General features: G+C 37.1%; 2 protein-coding genes across 4 annotated transcripts; one reads left to right on the forward strand and one right to left on the reverse strand.

Annotated features, from left to right (window-relative positions):
* Nucleotides 1-183: 183 nt before the first annotated feature.
* cdc20 (cell division cycle 20 homolog) lies at nt 184-3,455 on the reverse strand. The gene is made up of 11 exons (XM_043263826.1): nt 3,295-3,455; nt 2,823-3,028; nt 2,594-2,739; nt 2,364-2,460; nt 2,140-2,265; nt 1,863-2,059; nt 1,587-1,681; nt 1,288-1,513; nt 1,067-1,192; nt 869-986; nt 184-765 (listed from the first exon to the last, which is right to left on the reverse strand). The coding sequence occupies exons 2-11, from the start codon at nt 3,004-3,006 to the stop codon at nt 605-607; spliced, it is 1,476 nt and encodes a 491-aa protein (XP_043119761.1). The 5' UTR covers nt 3,007-3,028; nt 3,295-3,455; the 3' UTR covers nt 184-604.
* Nucleotides 3,456-4,073: 618 nt separating this feature from the next.
* Nucleotides 4,074-20,411, forward strand: cc2d1b (coiled-coil and C2 domain containing 1B). 3 transcript variants are annotated; one of them, XM_043263798.1, is made up of 27 exons: nt 4,074-4,201; nt 4,382-4,520; nt 4,691-4,806; nt 5,268-5,409; nt 6,044-6,144; nt 6,229-6,342; nt 7,287-7,424; nt 7,503-7,791; nt 9,479-9,609; nt 10,332-10,410; nt 10,513-10,569; nt 10,730-10,872; nt 11,095-11,167; nt 12,751-12,890; nt 12,966-13,095; nt 13,220-13,392; nt 13,482-13,607; nt 14,902-14,960; nt 15,053-15,169; nt 15,328-15,401; nt 15,494-15,552; nt 15,640-15,691; nt 16,345-16,444; nt 16,690-16,780; nt 16,963-17,085; nt 18,168-18,206; nt 18,290-20,411. In XM_043263798.1, the coding sequence occupies exons 3-26, from the start codon at nt 4,741-4,743 to the stop codon at nt 18,177-18,179; spliced, it is 2,589 nt and encodes an 862-aa protein (XP_043119733.1). In that variant the 5' UTR covers nt 4,074-4,201; nt 4,382-4,520; nt 4,691-4,740; the 3' UTR covers nt 18,180-18,206; nt 18,290-20,411. The 3 variants fall into 3 exon arrangements, with proteins under 3 accessions (XP_043119733.1, XP_043119747.1, XP_043119738.1); XM_043263812.1 differs by having other exon boundaries at nt 10,733-10,872; XM_043263803.1 differs by having other exon boundaries at nt 9,482-9,609.
* The last annotated feature ends 51 nt before the right edge of the window (nt 20,412-20,462 follow it).

Consider the following 20,462-nt stretch of genomic DNA (forward strand, 5'->3'; position numbering starts at 1 on the left):
ACCAAATTTCACAGAAGGGCACGTAAAGAATGCAATTTCATCTTGAAGTTCAGGGCTTCTATTTTTGATCATGTTTGTTAAAACATGACAGTTTTGTTATGAATTGCCATGTTGGTAAAATGTCCATTTCCACTTTTAAAAAAAAAAAAAAAAAAAAAAAAAAAAAAAGGTACGTACATGAAGCATTGTCAAAAGGGAAGCAAATGCTTCCTTACAAAAACTTTATTTGAAAATTACATTTCTGTACATAATTTAATGATCACATTTAAGGTTAAATATGCAGGAACTTGAATAAAAACCAAGATTAGCTTTCAAAAAGGTGGTTGTTTTCTGGGAAACCCATTTACCAGCCATGCTCAGGATTTTTCCATTTTTAGAAACCCATTGTGCCTCTGAAAACACAAGGGAGTGCCTAACAGAACTTAGCGTAGAGCTTGTGGGAGACTGAAAGCATGTAACAGCCAGTGTGTAAGAATGGAATTGCCAAGTCCTTTGAAAGCCAAAAACAATAAAACCAAAAGGGAAGTTCTAACAAACAGAGAAACTGCTTCAGATCAACTCATATACACAACTCCCTGTTTGCATTAAAGGGACCATTTCGTAGTTATCGAATATGTTGCTGAATGATGCTGCTGGTAGGCTTGGGTTTCTTGACAGCATCCTTTTCAAAGCTCTTCCAAAGTCTAATGGTTTCATCAGCAGCAACAGAAGCCACAGTCGATCCATCTGGGCTGAGTGCCAAGTTGAGAATCCGGTCTTCATGTCCTAAGACAGATGATTGGGGAAAAAAGGAGAGGAATTAATTCATTGCTTCAATTTCAAAATGAAGCAGGAGTGCACAAATTACTTCATATAGTTTTAAACTTGCCTTCAAGCTCCGCAACTTTAGTGAGTGAGGGGTATTTCCAGATGATAACCTTTTCATGAGCAAAACCATGACCAGACACCAACTCTTTGTAATTTGGTGCAAAAACAAGAGATGACACCTGTATAAAAAAATAAAAAGGGACAAATTATAGATTTTATAACGTACAACGGCACGCAAGCAGACAGCGAGTGAGCCTACCTGTGAACAAGTATCGAAGGCATTGATGCAAGAGCCACTGTTTGCATTCCAGATTCGAATGTGCCGATCACTGGTGCCCCCTCCTGATGCAAGGATGTTAGGCTGCCAAGGGCACCATGCCAAAGCCTTAAGGGTGCAGGAGAGGACAAGAGTTGAAAACCCCTCAAAAAGGGAAGACCAGACAGCAGAATAAAAAGACATCTTGCCAAATTGAAAAGCACCTTGACAGCTCCCTGGTGTTCATTAAAAGCATGGACGGCTTGATACTCCGAACCGGTTGTCATTGGCCAAATATACACCGTGTTGTCATTACCACCGCTAGCTAAATATTTCCCATCTGGAGACCAGGTTAGGCCACAGACTTCCTGAGTGTGTCCCCCGAAGGTGAAGATGTGGTGGTCTGCTACCCGAACATCATGCTGATAAATCAAACCAGACCTTGAGCCACTAAAAAATAAATAAATGGTTAAAACATTAAAATGCATATAATCTGCAGAGCACAAGGAGTTGCTGGTCTTACCTAGACAAAATGTGATCGTTCCAACACAAGCAACCAACCCTTGCTGAATGGCCATCCATGCTGCGGAGTCGCTTTTGGTACTGAACATCCCATAACTGCAAGAAAACGGGAAGTTCAGGTGGCAATATGGGAATTTTAAAAGATCTTTATACTCTAATATAACAGAAGTAATATCAGAAAGTGTTTGTAATAGAACATCTTGGACCACAGAAAGCCTGCGTCAAGGAGGGAGAACTAGAATACTGAACCACAGCATGAGAAAAAGGAACCAATTACCTCAACTTTACAATCACTCGTCCCAACTGCCAAGAAATTCCCATCTTTGCTCCAAGAGACAGAGCAGATGTACTCATTATCATCCTCCATTTTCTTCAATAAAACAATGTCACCTGCAGCAGCATCCCACAAATACACATAGTTTGCAAGGCCAACTGCCAAGAAGTTCTGCCTTCCCCAATCCATCAGGTTCAGGTCTGAACAGAAACGTACAGGTTAGTCTCAAATAACTCTTTGAAATCGCACAATGTGGGTTTTATGAAAGATTACAGCTTACAGAAGTCATTTTTGATATCAGGGGCGTCTAGAATTCGCTCTGGAACTGAGGAAATGTACCGGCTCTTCTTGACCGAGGCCGGTGTGGGCACCTGGCTGTAGAGAACCTTTAAATTATTCTGATAACCTGTAGGAGATAAATAGAAGGGACCCATTTGTGGCAAGGCTTTACAATTAACCCCATTAAAAATCAGTAAGCCAAAAACAAGCAATTCAAAATCATACCTTCAGGAGCATTTAGTGGTTTTCCTCCTAAATGCAAGATCTTCGCTTCCTCAATGTCATATCCATTTAGCGTCACGGACCATGCTTTTTGGTTTGTCTGGCAGAACATTTATAAAGTCAGAAAACATGTAGATGCTGACAACAGATAAAGATTGCATACGAAGTTCAATGTTTAATTAAACTAAATTAAGCTACTGCTATTAAAAAAAATAAATAATTTATACTCTTACTGTTGTGGAGGATGCAGCTTCTTCCACAGGCTCGTTTTCTTTGGAAATAAGAAAACTTGCTACATCTAACTGTTTGTTATTTCTCGTTGGGATGAATCGATCTCCTCCTGCCTTAGAGGGGGTGTTCTGGGTTTTGCCGTTCTTTCCTGTTCGAAGACATCAGTTATAACACCGAAGAAAGACACTTGGATTCCACATTAAGCAGAAGCTGGACCGATGTGGCTCTTACCTGGGGTTTTGCTGGGGGTTTTTGAAAGGCTTACGGATCTGTTGACGCTCTTGTTCGGTGAGAGGGAGTTTGAGGAGCTGGATGTGCTGGCTTTTCTTTGCCACCTCGCCATCGGGGCGTTTGTGATAGGCATGTCCAGGCGGAGGACGTTGTGGATGTCGTTCTCAAACCCAAAATTGGCCATTATTGCAGCAGCTGCGACCGCTCTGTGGGAGAAAACAGCAACGTTACGGAGCTCGGCAGCATAGTGCACGTGAAAGTGCCGTTTGATGTAGAATATCAAGTGTTAAAACTACATAAACATCATGCATGCTTTCCATAATCTTCATCATAAATTCTGTTAGAGTTATCTCGGTTTGTGAACAGTTACGAAATGCAGTCGACACAATGTAGACTACGGCAGTTGTGTACGTAACTAACTTAACCAACTCGAGGAGGAAAACAACAAATCATACTTCATAATTAATCTTACCAAAGATCCGACAAATCCGTTCCTCGAAACAGCACAAAATTGTCACCAAAAATTAAGCGCTATTATTTACACACAAGTTTCGTACGCGTCTCTCGTCTTTCCACAAACTGAATCAACTATCGTCTGAGCAGGTGGAGATAGCCAACGTATGAACGCCAGGGTTTAAATGTCTGAATCGCCTGTCGTGATTGGTGAATTCAAAACACAAAAGTTTTCGCTGTTACCAAGGCAGCAGGGCAGAATGCTGCGCGCTGATTGGCGAATCGCATTGCACTTCCTGGCATTATTACATATTAAGAGTCCTTTGTTAGACTCATCCATGTTTATGTTAGTAATCTGCCTTGTTACTCATTTGTCTGTTCTTAAAATCTTATACATTCCTAGGTTTAATGTGCACCAGTTAGACACAGAATTAGAATTAAGTAAATAACATTTACAAAATATGTGAAGTAAAATATGTTAGTAAAATCTCAAAACAAAGTGTGAAATCGAAGTGCGTTTGAATATCGAAAACATAGTTAAGCCTATTTATACAGGTCAGGCCTGAAAATATCAAAGATATCGAACGATACAACCATTCGCTATATAGCCTATTTTATTTTATTATTATAGATTTTTAGTCTATACATGGAATGGCGTCTGTCAATTTCTTGAGCGAGGGTGTCATTGACGTCCGAATACGTGGTTTTGAAATTATGCTATTTTCAGTAAGAGATCATTTTATTTTAAAAACCGGTTTGCCATTTACAAATTAAAACTTTTATTTTAAAAGGACCGGTTGCTGTTTTCCGCTGCTGGGCGTGGCTTGTCTGTGATGTTTTTGTTGCACTGGTTTCAGTAGCAAAACAAAGCCAATGTCATATTGCTCTATTTTCTAAACTGCGTTTTCATTAGAAAATTCACTGAGGTATGTAAACTAAGATTTTGTTGAACGCCAGATGGTTATCATTTAATATGACAGTTACTAGCTAACGAATTAAACTCTACTGCGAATGTTGACAGGTTGAGTTTTTCTGTTGACAAATATGTACAGTTTTGTGTCTTAAATGAGTACGTGTTGTTATAATGTCGTTTGGGATCCTCGCAGGGTGTCTTCGTCAAATGAACTGTCAGGTTTGCCAAACGCTGTGTACGGCAGATATATAGGAAGGAGGAAGTGGAGTGGGTTTACTGTTGGCGAGGAAAAGAAAGTAAACTGCTCCCCGGCGCTCTTCTGGATCAGCGGGGTGAGTCAGCAGAGCCCACGTGTTAGCAGCACATGTGACGTTTGCCTTAATAAACTTCCTCTAAAGCTAAACTGTCACTCGGCGACCAAAAACCTCCTCGCTGCGGTTCCGCTTCAGCGTTACAAATAAGTTCAAAAGTTATTTCTTATTTAAACGTCACGTTCATTCAGGTGTGTGCCCGTCCTGTAACTAAAGTGCGGAGGAGCGGGAGCTGGACGGGATGTTTGCCCGGAAAAACAAGCGAGCGGCGGCGCCGAAAGGCCAAGGAGCTGCTGCAGCCAAACAGGTAGTGTTGAAATGTTTTTTTTATATGACTGTCAAACATTTTAAACAGACAGTGTACGGTTGAAATGTTTTTAATTTATATGACTGTCACTTTAAGGATTATGCCTCGTTTTGTTGTGGGACTCTGGGTTAGAATCCGTTTATGACAGCGTTGCCAATTTAGCTACTTTGTCACTAGGTTTACAGGCCATATTAGAATTAAAAGTTTTTTTTTTTTTTTTTTTTAAGTTTATGGACAAACATGGCAACCTCTTGGACAAACCTTATCTATGTTCTCATCTTGCCCACTGAACTATTCATCTGTGCATAGATCAGCGAATTTGGCATTATGATGAAAACTAGTAACGTTTAGCTACCAGTTTGAGCTACTTTCTTTTGAAAGCAGTTGGCAACGCCGATGTGATCAGTCCATCCGTGACTGAGATAAGGGTGCTTTACATGTGAGCTCTTGTTTGTTTGCAGATGGGATTGCTGCTTGATTTCAAGCCAGATGATATGATGAACATGGAGCAAGATCTGGATGATCCAGCTTTAGAAGCAGAATTTGCTGCCATTGTTGGGAAGAAACCCAATGTGGCTCCCAGGGGGAAAAAGGCTGGTAAAGGTGGGTGTTGTGATTATTATTATTATTATTATTATTATTATTATTATTAAGACACTGTCTGTTGCAGCCAAACTTTAAAAGGTAGGATGTGAAATACTATCACCTAATGCGTTCTGTATTACCTGAAGAGAGCTGTCTCTCTTAGCATTCCCATTCATTTCGGAGCGGTTGCTCCGGATGACAAGTAACACTTTAGAAGTATATGATTTAAAAACTTGATATCTTTGATCTTGTGCACTTTTTTGGAGCACGTTATGATATTAAGTTTTGATCACGACACTGACATTGGCTGTTGAAAATTCAGCCTTGCCATCACAGGAATAAATCGTTCTTAAATGTTTTATTTGATTAAAGTATTAAAATAGAAATGAAAAATCTGGCAGTAACCTAACATTGTAATGTTTATATAATTTGTACTATGCTATAATGCAATCAAGTGAATGAATCAGGGAGAAATAATTTTTTTGCAGCTAGATGGTGTTATTGCGTAACTAGATTATGCTTACCAGCCAAACCTTGACCCATTGGGTGGCATTTCTATCATCTGCCTTATGAGTACTCCGATTAGTTGTTTTGAATTTGAAAATATTTGGTTAACATGTAGATGAATTTCATTACAATTTTTATGTTCAAGCTCCATTACCGATGGAGGATATTGCAAAAATGGCGGAGGCTTGCATGAAAGACATCGATGATGATGAAGATGACGGTCTGGAGGATGACGAAGACCTCTTGGTAAATGATTATTGTCACTTTCTCTCTACTGTCAGCACCTTTTCAGTTTATAGAGTTTATAGTGCTTGTTGTGATTCTCTTCAGGCTGAGCTGCAGGAAGTGGTTGATGAGGAGGAAACGGAAGACTCGGGTACCACAACCCCCGCGTCCCCCGTTAGTGCGGAAACCCCTTCAGCAGAACCTACACCAGCCAGCCAGGTATGATCTAAAAGTTGATTTAGGAATGCATAATCGTATTGTATTAGTTGTAATATCAAAGTTAGATTTTAATCTTTCTTTTTGAAAGATTAAGATTTGTTGGCTCTGTTTATAGTTATCTACATTGAACTCACATGTATCACCATTAAATAGTTTCTGGTTTAAATTATTTTTTTTCCCTTTTTCACTATTTCTGTTTATTTTTAATTGAGAAACACTGCATTAAATTAATTAGATGTGACAAACACATTTGTAATGTTACAAAACGCTTCATTTTGAATTATAGATTGTTCTTTTTGAATTTGTATTCATCAAAGAATCCTGAAAAACTATTTTTAACTGATCTTAAAGGCAGAAAAGAAAGATTTCTGATTGATCGTGTGACATTGAAGCCTCGAGTGATGGGTACTAAAAATATGCTTTGCCGTCATAGGAACAAATTACTTTTAAATAAAATATATTAAAACAGAAAACAGTTTTGAATAGCAATTTCTGCAGTGCTGTGGTTTTTGCTTATTATTGGTCAAACAAATGCAGCCATTTTCCAAATTTTCTAAATGCTAGTGTTAATAAAGGTACAGCACATTTAGAAGCAATCATTTAAACTTGAGTAGAAAGCTGCATATTTTCATAAATAACTAATAGATGGGTTCCTCTACACATAAATAAGATTTATATCGATAGAAAATACTTTTACAAAACCTCTATAAGTGAAGCTACAAAGATACTGCTCATAAAAATATTAAAGCTAATTAACATGCTGAACATCCTGCCGCATTTTTTTTATATACTAATTAAGGCTGGCAGTTTTTTGTAGAATCTTATTTAGTCATTATCATTTATTTAGTTATCCTCTTTAGCTTTTATTTGTTGTTTGTTGAGTCCAGTGCTGATGCATAGATTATTAATCTCAATTAACATAAACTATTTTCTTTTCCTCGCAGGACAATAAGGTTTATTCTGTGCCTGGTAGCATTGAACACACGTTAGAGGAGAGGATAAACCTGTATAGAATGGCTGTTACCAATTCCAAAGCTGCAGGGGAAACCTCCAAAGCTCGGAGATATGAGAGAGGCCTCAAGGTGAGCTGATATAGCTCAAACAAACATCGGATACATCATTTTTTTTATGGCATTTGACACTCTCGTGTTTTTGTTCAGACATTACAGACTATGTTGGCATCCTTACGGAAAGGAGGTAAAATTGACGAAACGGAGATTCCCCCTCCAGTTGCATGTGGAGCGTCTGGTGGTCCCAGTCGGCCCTCTGCCCCCGCAGCTTCACCTGATGACAGCGCTGTCGAGATCTCCCCCGTCTCCGCAGAGGCCGCCCCTGTTGTCATGGATCCAGCATCAAACACTAAAGAAGAGTCCTCCGGTGTAACGTCTCCAGCCTCACTGTCATCTCCAGAAGGGGAACGTGTAGCAAGTGGCACTGAATTGCACTTAGGTCAGTCAAGTGCTTTTGTCACAACGTACCCCGGTTTAAGTTAAAGGAATAGTTACAGTATATGACTCTCTTATTTCGAACGAACACAACGTTTTTAAAAAAAAATGATCCGGGCTCTTCCAAGCTTGCCAATGCTCGTGGATTCGGGCGTATCAGTCATAGAATTAACCTAAATGCCTGTTCTCTGAAGCAGATCGGAGGGTTTTTGAAACAAAAATATTTCTATTTTTTTAATTATAACGTAAAATAACGATAAAGAAAGGCATAGGCATGTAGGATGGCTTGAGGGTGAGTAAAATATGCCGTAATTTTCATGTTTGGATGAACTAATCCTTTAATGGTTGAAAGATAAAATCCCTAGCTATTGTCTGAATTTATGGGATTTGTTTTAATTTAAACAAAGAAAATATGAAATAATCAAAATATGAATAAGTTATATAAAAACTAAGAATTTAATTGACCGTATGCATGTTTACTTCCTGGTTTTAGATAAGTCCTTTTCAGTCAATTTTATTGTGCCATAAGTCTTTTGCTTGGTTTCGCTACGTAATCCATTCAAAAAGTCTTTTTTTTTGTTTGTTTGGTTTTTTTTTACCGAAACACGTTTTTAGCACATTTCATCATGTCATCTTCATGAATGAAAAGTAAACTTTTTAATAATGGGAAATTTACTTGATTATCAATTATCGAGAGCACCATTACAGTGTTCTTTAAGAGATGCACTGCCTAGACGGACGATAGTGTTTATATGTCACTTTTCTAGGATTACCAGACTGCGTATAAAATGATCTTTAATAACATGAAACTGTGTGTTAATTCCGCTATCATTATTTATGGTGTTGCAATTATTTAGTTTCTCAGTTTCTGATAAGAATGAGGCAGGAGATGTTTTTGTCTCTTCTTATATTTAGCACACATAAAATTAGCTTCACCCAAAGATTACGAGCTAGCTTGTTTTTATTTAAATAGCACTCTGCGCAAATGGTCAGTTCAGCACGGTTTCTAGGTCAGTAACCAAATGTAAGCAAATTTGTGACATGGAACTCTTTTGTACAAATCAGATTTCCTTGCTTCTGTTGACAGTCATTCGAACATTTGCACAAACTTATTTATTACAAATGTAAATAATATTTCACAATATTACTAAAAATTAATCCTGTGTTGATTAATAAGAAATGCTTCTTTCAAAAACGTTGTAAAAGTCTTACCTCAAACTTTTGAATTGTTGAACCTTCAGCGGTTCATGTAGAAAGTTAAATGATGCTTATTTGTAATAGATCTCGTGTATATTAAATTAGAAAATAAGGCAAAATAGAAGCATGTTTACTAGTCCTTTTGGTAAGTATTTGAAAACACACTTCATCTCTATTCTCTAATTAATATTTGACTGCAGTTGTGTTTTATGAGTGGAGTAAATATGTACTAAATTATTCCATGCTGTCCAACAACCCTAATATTTAAACTGAACTTTTTTTTTTGCCAATTTCCATAATAGGCGCATTCATAATTCAGAATAAAAAAAAAAAACATTTCTCATCACCAGTGCTGGATGTAGAAGAGCAAACTATGTTGAAAATGAAGCCCTTTCACTTTAAGTTGTTCGTGACTTGCTAATTTAACTAGAAGTATTACATTCTACAGAGCTGTTTTTGTAAAGGGTACATTGTGGTTTCCTCCGCTCCTAAAGCAGACTCACCAGCCGGACAGCTCAATAAAGACGTTCTGTTAGAGCGACAGAAGGAATACAGAATGGCAGCTCTCAAGGCCAAACAAGCAGGAGACATTGACCAAGCCAAAATGCATATAAAGACCAGCAAGGTAAGATGTGGTTTCCAATGAAACGTATTGCTGTTTCTGTACTGTTGATTTTCAAACAGTGGCATATTTAAGTCATTTCAATGTATAATATTTAAGGTAATATATAATGGCAGTATTTAAGAAGGTAAATAAATAAAAGCCGGTTTACCTCTAATTCATTCCATCAAAATGAATATTTTGTCAGTTTTTATCAGGTATTCAGTTTGTACCGAATTGTACGAAGTTTGGATTTGCCTTTTGTAGTTAATTGATATATAGTTGGTGTATGAATAGATTTCTAATTATAAATGTAGTTTGTTTCTTTACTTTTTCGTTTCAAAGTATTTTAGTTTCATGTTAAAACCAAAAGCAAACTTCCTGCGCTCAGCTAGCAGGCAAGGATTTATGATGGCATCGCACCCTGTTGATGTGTCTTTTTCCATTTTCCTCTGCTCTAATATGGAAATTCTGACTCGGATTCGCCAAAGAGTTTGTCTCTCAAAGCCTTTACTGTTTTTAGCCAAGCATTTCGGTTGGTTTTGCGTTTAATTCAAAGCATCTACCACTTCAGCTATGTTGCCAGGCAAGTTTGGATATTTTTCTTAATGAAGTGTCTTGTTCCCCGTAAACCACGATTTCTAATAACTCACTTGTAACAAAAATGTGGCAAGTTATTTGAGGTATTCGAGACTTGTAGGAAGTAGACAAAGAATAGCACTATGCTGTTTGCTTGTTTGGCTCAGGGATTCGACGCAGCGATTGAGGCTTTGGAGAAAGGCCAGCTGGTGGACACGAGCTCCCTTCCGCCCCCTCTGTCTCAAGGTTAGACCTGAATTATCATTTGTGGTCAGGAAGATGCTACAGTAGCTGTGACGTGTTGCATATTTGTTTATGTATTTTCAAGGCTTTGATTATTCTCTACAGCCTCTACAGTTACTCCCCATGCACCTCAAAAAGCAGTTACGTCACCTTCAGTTCCTGGTTAGTACACCAATCCTCACACCAGACATTTTCAGAGACCGATCACGCGTCTCTTTGAATAGTCTAATTATGGTCTAACCTGAATTACTGCACTCGTGACCTGAATTTGAATGCTTTTCCTGTCTCCTAGTGTTAATTATTTTTGTTTTTATTATACCAGCAGACAGTGTTTCTGGTCCAGCTCAGCCCCAGACCGTTCTTGAAGCTCTGGAACAGAGGATGGCCAAGTACAAAGAGGCCTTCACACAAGCTAAGGCCGGCGGAGATGAGCGCAAAGCACGCATGCACGACCGCATTGCTAAAGTTAGTAAACCTAGCGAAACACCTAAACCGCAAATAATGGCACATTGTCACCACTGAGTGTCCACAAACTTTCGGTTTCTCTAGTAGTGTTTCCTTTTTAGATTTTATCTGATTGTGGAAGAAGGACTTAAAGTTCATGTTAACATAATGCACATAGCAAGGCATTTTTTCACAGACTTGATTTCACAGTTGATCTCAGATTGTTCTTTGTGTGACCCACAGCAATACCAATCTGCCATCCGTTCCCATAAAGCAGGGCGACCTGTCAATTTTGATGAACTTCCAGCCCCTCCAGGTTGGTTCTTCTGTATTAAAAAATAAGACCTGTACATATTTATTTATGTACATGTCCGCTAATTTTGATGCAATTTTTTTCAAGGCTGGATTTGTTTGATTAAAAAACTGTTTAGGTTGCAATATTGTGAAATATGAAAATATAAAATAACAGTTTGTCTACTCCATCTTCAGTGTCATATGAAGCTACTGGTATATACTACTGGTGCTTGAGAAACATTTCTTCTTATTATTGAAAATAGTTGTGGTGCTTAATACTTTTGTGGAAGCAATTCCATTTAATAGAAATGTAAATAATTATTTGAAATAGTCCAGTGGTTCTCAAACCTTTTACAGTAGCATGTGCCCTGGAGCATTTAACATTCTTCTGAGTACCCCCCTTTAGACCGCCGTCACACCTTTGCCATTAAGTAATAAAATATTTGCCACCTTAAATTAATTTAATTTGGGTTTTTTTTTTTTACCTTAGGCAAACGTTTTTCTAGCCTTATTAAGTGCATGTCATGTTTTATGTTGTATTTGTATCATTCCATTAAGTGTATTATTATTATAAATAAAGCAATAAATAATGGCAAAACTAAGTGATACTATAGATTTAAAACTAAAATCTCCAGTAGGTGGCGATAAGTCACTGTTTAAATGAGCGAGGCACCGTGTCATTCATTCACTCATTTAGTAAGGAGACTGTAGTTTATAGGTTATTAGTCACTGTCTCTCTGAATCGTTCTAAACTAGAGATACATGAAAAACACGGCTGTTGCTTGGAGACGCACAACAGCTCTGTTGCAGATTTGGTTGGAACTATTATCATTTTGTTGGTGTTTTATAACAAACAAAATTGACAATATTGTTTTTAAACTCAATTCATACATTTTAAATGTAAAATGTTCACTGAATATTACATTTTACATTTTTTTTTTGCAATCATTTGGATATTCAGGGAAATTGCGTTCTTGCTTGTTTTTTGAACATGGAAAACAATAAATCGCACAGGGTATGTTTCTGTATCAACAAAGGTTTCTTACATCGATCACAATCTAGTCTGGCGATATTTGTTCTTCAGCTATTTCTTATCAGGGACTGGTTTTAATGTTACTTTAAGTTGGTGTAGAATTAAAATTTCCAAAAATCTGTATTTTGTTGGGTACATATTTGAGAACCACTGAAATAGTCCATATGCTCAAGGTCTATTAAAACTGAATTAAACGATATCAACATAAAAGGAAATAGAAAACTCAAGTATACACATACACTGGTACTGGAGAGGCATCAAGGAGGCCAGAAATGCTGGGTAAGGAACAAAGGAGTTTATTAGTCAACCCATCACCTGTAACTCACCGCTTGACTCCACCCAGCGAACACACAAGAAAAAAAAAAGAGCACAAAACAAACTTAACACCATCTGGTGACAGGAAGGTGTTAATGAAGGAATCCATTTAATACATCCTTGCTAAATAAAAGTAGTTACTTCTACCAAACCTTTGAATGATAGTTTATTAAAATGTTTTAATTAATTACTAAATAATTGCTTGAATTGCTGCCAAGAAAATGAGGAGTTATTTAAAACTGAAGTGTTCTCCATAGGTTTTCCTCCAATCCCAGGCCAGAAGGCTGCTTCTCCAGAGCAGGGATTGGCTGCAGTGCTGGAAACGGCCAATAAATTAACATCTAATGAAGCTGAAGCTGGTGATGGTGAAGAAGACGATGAAGATGGAGAGGAAAAGGTTTGTTGCATTTCTTAAATATTTTCTGTCTTTTTTTTTTGTAGAGAAATTACTATTTTCTTATTTGCTTTCTAGGTTAAAGCTCCAAAAGCTGGCGACCAAAAGAAGCCCACTCTTGCTGTACAGCCAACGGTACAGAAGCCCAAGAGGACCCCTTCACCTTCTCCAGACAGAACGTCTAAAAGAGGAAGTCTCCCTGACACCGGTAGAGCTCTGGTTTTAAGATGGCCTAATAATTGGGATGTTGTAATATTTTGTAACTGAGTTACATTAAGCACACAAAACTCTTTCAAATGGGTTTAAATCTGTTTAAATCATTGTCTCCTCAGCTCAGCAGCAGCTGGAGTTTCTGGAAGGCCGCAAAAAACAGTACATGAAAGCAGCGTTGCAGGCAAAGCAAAAGAATGACCTTGAGCAGGCCAAGACCCTCCTGCGTGCAGCAAAGGGTTTGGAGCCCATGATTGAAGCCACCCGCAGCGGCAAGATGGTGGACATAAGCAAGGTAACCCTGTGATTGTAATTGTTTTGTTTTAAATTATTGGTTTAACAAATCCATAATGAAATGAGTAATAACTCCCCCTTTATTTTCAGGTGCCTTCACCGCCAGGAGATGAGGATGAGGACTTCATTCTAGTCAATCACAGTGATGTTCAGATCTCAGAGAAGGCTGAGGAGGTCTACACTCAACTCACCAAACTACTCAAAGAGCAATACGAGGTAACAAGAAGGTGGTAAATTAATCAAGTAACTACAATCGATCTGTGCCAAAATCTAGTGCTTGCATAATCAGCTACCCTACCATCCGAATGAATCTGAACCAATCTCATACATCAGTGTATTAGAATTCAGTGTACGTTACACAAATAACTTTTTTTGGTTGTAGTATTTTGATATATTATGTACATAAAATGCTAACTCAGTATGTATTTTATAAAACAAATTGTATTCCCAATATGTCGTAGTTGTATGTATTAGAGAATGTAGGCATAGTTTAAACTTTTAAAGTTTTAAATATCTTGTCGCTTCACTTCAGAAGGCCTTTATTACCCACTCAGATCCAAGTGGATGCACTTATGGATACACTAAAGTAATTTTTATTTTTTTCCTTTTCACACAAACGGTATTCTAGCAGCCTTGTAAAATTGCGGTTGAACCACTGATGAATCACATGGACTGTTTTACTGATGTCTTCGCTACATTTCTCGGTCTGGGAACATTTCCGCTGTCTGATTTTATTAAAAAAAAAAAAAAAAAAAAAAAGAATTTTTTATGTAGATTAACAAAGGTCTTATTGGTTTGGAATGACATGAGCGTGAGTAACTATTGACAGAATTAAAAATTTTAGGTGAACTATCCTTTTTATAAAGAGTAAAATAACCATTGGGCAAAATAGTACATTTGATATTCACTATTAGTATTTATTAGTAATATTTCACAGTTCACGCTCATGAGATTCATATACTGTTCAGTTTAAGAATTAGATTTTAGCATGTTGCTAAGCTAACAATGTGATACTCTAGAAAGCATGAAATATAGATTGGTTGAAGCAGTAAATTTTTTTTATTTATGGTAAATGCGTATATAGCAGTAACTTCTTTAACTAGGTATATTGAGTACCATTATTATTCTTTATTTATTTATTTAACTTATGATGTAACCGAACAGATTACTGTGTGTTGGCTTAAGACACACTCAATGACTCAATAAGAAATCAATCAATCATTTTTATTTATATAGCGCTTTTAACAACACAGGTTGCATCAAAGCACTGTAAACCCTATAGCAGGTTTTTGGAATCCATCTGAGCCACTGGAATCAACTGACTCTAATTTAATTGAGTTACCTTTGCATCACATATAACGTGATTTTCAATAATCAAGACCTGGCATCAACAGTACACTTCAGCAAGCATCTTGCTTATAAAAACACCCACTAGATCACTAGGGTTTGAGGCAGAACCTATAAGTGGATGTGGAATATGTAAGTAGGACATGTTTTCTTTCTTCATCAGAAATGCGTGAGGCACTCCAAGCAGTTCACACACATGGGGAATGTAGCAGAAACAACCAAGTATGTATTGCATCACCAGTAAACCGCTTCAATAAATGAAATTCAAGTGATTTCATTGGGCATTTCATTCATTCCCGTTTTCCCACTTGTAGATTTGAGAACATGGCAGAACAATGTAAGAAGAGCCTGGAGATTCTTAAACTGGCCCAGAACAGGGGGCTCCAGCCTCCTAAACATCACTTTGAGGAGAGAACATATCGCACTGTCAGGTCTGACACTCTCACCATAGATCTCACATCAAAGAAAAAACCCTGATCTGAGCGTCCTCTACAGGAAGCACCTACTTCACTGCTGTTCAACACCACCGTCAAGGGAAAATCTATGATTGAATAACACATTTTCTTTTTCTTCACTTCTGTTCTTGTAGGATTTTCCCAGAGCTTAGTAGCACAGACATGGTTGTGGTCATTGTAAGAGGGATGAACCTTCCTGCTCCCTCTGGTAAGCTTCAAAACTGATCTTGAAACAAACACTTCACACTGTTAGGAGATATCTTGCTTTTAAACCTTTTCTCTCTCTGCTTCTTTTGGAAGGTGTTGCAACAAATGATTTGGATGCTTATGTCAAGTTTGATTTCCCATACCCCAGTACAGTAAGTATGAGTTTTTCAGTCACCTAGGCTTCATTTTACCCAGTCATACATTTGATTTTAATTATTATTAATCTCTGTTCATGTTAGGATCAACCGCAGAAACATAAAACATCAGTCATCAAAAATACCAACAACCCAGGTAAAAACGTTCAGCTATTCATTTCTGTATTATCAAACACTTTGGATGGGTAGTGTACAATTACAATGTTTTGGGTCAGTAAAAGTTTTTCTTGTAATGACTGTAATGTTCACCAGGGCTATATTTATTTGATTGAAACTATAGTAAAAACAATAACATTGTCAAATAAAATAACGGAACTGAAAAACAGTTGTGCTGCTTCATATTTTGGTCATGGTATTAAAAAAAAAAAAATGTATATATATATATATATATATATATATATATATATATATATATATATATATATATATATATATATATATATATATATATATATATATATATATATTATTATTATTTTATTTTTTTTTTTTTTACAACATAAATGTATTTACTGTCACTTTTGATCAATTTAATGCCCCCTTACTAAACAAATAAGTATTAAATTCTTGAAAATTTTTTTACTGACGTCAATGAACGCTTGTTTATTAAAATAATTTAGGGAATAATTTAGGAGAGATGTATATAGGAAATTAGTTGGGACATATTATACAAAAAATATTTGACTACAGGGCACCATGAATAACAGAATTAGAATCAAGTATTTTAGAAAGCTGTGTAATTAAAAGTTAATATTTGTTGCTGAAGGTATTGACTTGGTGTTTTGGCAGAGTATAACCAGAACTTCAAACTGATTATCAACCGGAACCACCGTGGCTTCAGGAGAGTTATACAGTCTAAAGGCTTGAAGCTGGAAGTGCTGCACAAAGGGTGGGTGTTGCTTTTGGACATAAGCACTGATCCCAAATGATCAGAATTCTAGTACTTTAACTCTGTTGTCTCCTAACAACAGTACACAGTTTGTTTAGGATTCATTTATATTGGGCAGACACGCAGGTCAGGGTAAATATCAACCAGCGCTGCCCTGATTGAACTCTGTGGCAGCTGTGGTGCATGCTGGGTCAGTGTAAGTAGGTGGATCTGAGCTTCACACTGACTTCTTTGTTTTGCGACAGCGGCTTCCTGAGAAGCGACAAGCCGGTAGGAACAGCCCAGATCAAACTGGAGAAACTGGAAACTGAAAGCGAAGTGAGAGAGATAGTGGAGGTGAGCGGGGCTGAGCCCGAGACGAGAGTGCAAACGCCAACTGTGAAAGCAAACGCACATACGCGTCTAACGCGCGAACTTGAGCTAAAATGGGACGTTCACACCCATTAGCCAGACATCACAATGTTTGCATTTGTGTAGGAGATGTATGTTTATGGCACTGGCTTCGTTTCTGCACGCAGCTCATGGATGGGCGGAAGGCCACCGGTGGTCGTCTGGAGGTGAGGGTGCGTCTCAGAGAGCCGCTGGGTGGGCAGGACCACCAGACCGTCACAGAGAGATGGCTGGTGCTAGAGGAGCCACAGGTTGGTGAAGGAAGACACGGCTGGGTGCTCATATTTGTTCCCGGTCTATTGGTTATTAAAAAGTGAACGTTAAAAAGATCATGCTAAATAATGATGTTGCATTATATAATTTAATTTAATTAAGAGATATCCGGCCTAATGGGTTTTTGATTTAAATATTAATAACGTTATAAATAATAAAGGTGTCCTTGTTACAGTGTAATTATACATTTAAGTACCGAGTAATTAGTATTTAGTACATGGTTAGGGTTAGGATTAGGTTTTGTAATTATGCATGATTTATTGTTATCATTATAGGAAATAGATGTTACGTCTAACAAGGACACCTTAAAATAAAGTGTTAAAATAGTCAGATTACAAGAAGAAACTCAAGGGTCATGTGAAAACAAAGACCTGTGTGTCTAATAAGACCATCTTACAATGATGCTTGAAGGATATAGGACAGAAATATAGTGCTATGAAATATAAGTCTGATATTTAATGCATTTGTTATTATTAAAAATAATAACAAACATCAAAATGTATTAACTACTATTAAATTAATATTCATGTTTTCTTGTTTTAAAAACCCAATGTTCTTGTTCTAAACCTTGTTCTAAAAACAACAATAATCCATATTAAGTTTTTTTATTAGTCGTAGTTGTAGCAATAATGTTGTTAATATTTACAATAATATATTGGTATTATCATATATCATATTCCTCTTGGCTAGGTTTAAAAAATGCACATTAAATATGACCCAAAACAATGATGATAATAGTTTATTATTTTTAATAATATTAATATATTCATATTTTATAATATTCCTCTTTCAAATATCTACAGTCTGAATGGAAAATGACCAACTTTATTAAAAAAAAAGTTAACAGACAAATAAACAGTAATAATTGATATTATTATTATTATTATTAGTAGTAGTAGTAGTAGTAGAAGTAATACAGTAAAATGTATACATTAATCTTACACCGTAATAAATACATATGACAATAAACATCTGACAGTACTTTATGATTTCCCATTTCTTTTTGTGTGTGTGTAAATTCCATATTTTGGTTTTGACTGTCATCTGCTGTCTGTGTCAGGTACTGCTGTAACTGTGACGCTGGTTTCTTCTCCTCAACGTAAGAACGCTTGACCCGTTTCCATCGACAGATATACGATCACACCCATGTTACACTTCAACTGACAGCAGGTTTTCTTTCAGGGCTTGAGGCTCTCAGCGCTTTTATCAGAGTGGATGAAGGTCTGGACGATGAAAGCTCAGTGGTGCTGCGAGGCTCTGGTACAGAGCACGTGATGGAGATCGTGAGGAACTCGAGGGACTTAGCTTTGTCTATCAGGGTAAAAGAGGTTAAATCAGGATGTAAGAGTTGGGGTGGTTATTAAAAATATTAAAAAGAGGAGCAGAAAAACGTGCACGGATTGATATGCCTTTTAAACGGGCCTTTTGAGATAGATTGCCTCTTGATTTTGTAATAACATTCACCCCAACTGTTACATTAATGCATTGGAGCTGAAGCCAATGAGAGCTAACCTTTTTTTTTTTTTTTTTTTTTTTTTTTTTTTAACTGCTCTGGGATGCACTTACGCACTAATGCCAAAGTAATCACTGCTGCTGCAGTAAGATGAACGACTTAATCTGTTCCCCCTCAAACTAGGAACCTGTTCCTGCCGTATCTCAAATACTAATGTATGACTGCTATGCAAATGAGTTCTACACGATTAGCTATGCAAAACGGTTTGCGTTTGAATCCCAAACATTTTGTCAGACATTTCAAAACTTGTTTACGTCCTTTGTGTATTTACTGCTTGATTTATTACGGACAGGCCGCGTAAAAGCCAAGCCGTTAAATATTATATTCCGTATAAATACCATTAAAGCCGTAAACGAGCTTTTACTAATTGAACCAGATGTGAATTATTCATTGAACATTCTCAGTAGTCTGTGTTTGTTTTAAGAGGTAAACGAGCGAGCGTGCCATGTTTGGGAATTATTTCAATTGTAATTTTTCCAGTAAATTTAGGCTTCCACGGCATTTTGCTGACGATCAGGACCAGAACTGGTGCTGCAATACTCATATTCAGACTCTCTGAACAGAAGTGCCAGTGTAGTTACCTTATAAGTTAGCAAAAGTAGAAAAACGTTTTGTATATATGTTAAACTTAATATATGAGAGAAATCTTTTCTCGCTCTTCTTGCACTTGACGGTTGTTCTGTACTAGGGTTGCTCCTAGTAGGCACTTTATAGCCACATATAGCCAATGTTTACATTACGGTTGACTGCGCAGTTAAGTTGAGACACATAAGACGACACCTTCCATTAATGACCTCACAAATGGCTTAAAGGACTAGCTCAGCCAGAAATGAACATTTGCTGAAAATTGATTTTACTTGGGTCATCCGAGATGTAGATTCAGCGTTACATTACTTACTACCAGCAGTGGATGGGTGCCATCAGAATAAGAGTTCAAACAACTGATAAAACATGAAAGCCATCTACATGCTCCAGTTCATCACTTAAAAGCCGCATGCTGCTTCTAGTGAAAATGTCCATCCCCGTGCCCGTTTCGGCTTGTAAATAGTGGCGCTTTTTACATCCAAGACGAGGTATCTTTTTCACTGGGTAAAGCAGTAAGTCATGGATAGAAGACTCAGATTTTAGCTGGAAGCAATAATTCCGAGTTAGAGTCTTATTTGATGGACTGGAGTCATGCAAAGCGCTTGCGGATTCATTTGATTTTTTTTTTTTTATATCAGCTGTTTGGACCCGTTCATTCTTATGATCCATTAACTGAGAATCTAGAATTTGTCCAAATCTGTTCTAATAATTTACTCACTTCATACCAAGATTATCAGCACTTTTGAATTTTTGGGTGAGCTATTGTTTTTTTTGCCTTCTGAGTGAGTCTAAAAATACCTCAGTTTTGCCCCAATTATATTTTGTGGTCTGTTGGATTATAACTTGTGAAGAATTGACTGACATTCGGCTTTTAAGCATGGACAATGTACAATCTAAATCCCTCAGTCTAGTCGGTATTCTGTCCATTCATTTCAGTTCCAGTCGTTCCCATCCCGTGTGAATTGTGTGACTTGGCGCATTTCAGATCCAGCTTTGTCCTGGTGTAAGTTATGCTGTCAGTGTTGATTCTTCATTAAAAAGTTTTTAAATCTGCCATAAGGCTCATCTTGAAAAACGCGGGCCTCAATTGTCATGTTACATAACATGTTTCATTTTCTACTCTTTCCCTCAAGAGTCAGCCATGTAATTTATTTTCTTTTTACATCGTTTCGTTAAACTGTTTTGTTATTAAACGATAAAAACAAAGATCTGCGGTTCCTCACATTTCTTGATTAAACTGAAATGGATATTTTACTT

The sequence above is a fragment of the Puntigrus tetrazona genome, chromosome 2, assembly GCF_018831695.1.
Source record: "Puntigrus tetrazona isolate hp1 chromosome 2, ASM1883169v1, whole genome shotgun sequence".
In the NCBI taxonomy this organism is placed as follows: Eukaryota; Metazoa; Chordata; class Actinopteri; order Cypriniformes; family Cyprinidae; genus Puntigrus; species Puntigrus tetrazona.

Bases quoted from the DNA above. Each gene is read 5' to 3' on its own strand.
- cdc20 (XM_043263826.1), bottom strand. From the start codon at position 3,006: ATGGCCAATTTTGGGTTTGAGAACGACATCCACAACGTCCTCCGCCTG. The intron at 2,266-2,363 runs GTATGATTTTGA...TATCTCCTACAG, and splicing joins ACCACTAAATGCTCCTGAAG to GTTATCAGAATAATTTAAAG. The intron at 1,682-1,862 runs GTAATTGGTTCC...GTTTTCTTGCAG, and splicing joins CGAGTGATTGTAAAGTTGAG to TTATGGGATGTTCAGTACCA.
- cc2d1b (XM_043263798.1), top strand. From the start codon at position 4,741: ATGTTTGCCCGGAAAAACAAGCGAGCGGCGGCGCCGAAAGGCCAAGGA. The intron at 4,807-5,267 runs GTAGTGTTGAAA...GTTTGTTTGCAG, and splicing joins GAGCTGCTGCAGCCAAACAG to ATGGGATTGCTGCTTGATTT. The intron at 15,170-15,327 runs GTCTGACACTCT...CTGTTCTTGTAG, and splicing joins AGAACATATCGCACTGTCAG to GATTTTCCCAGAGCTTAGTA.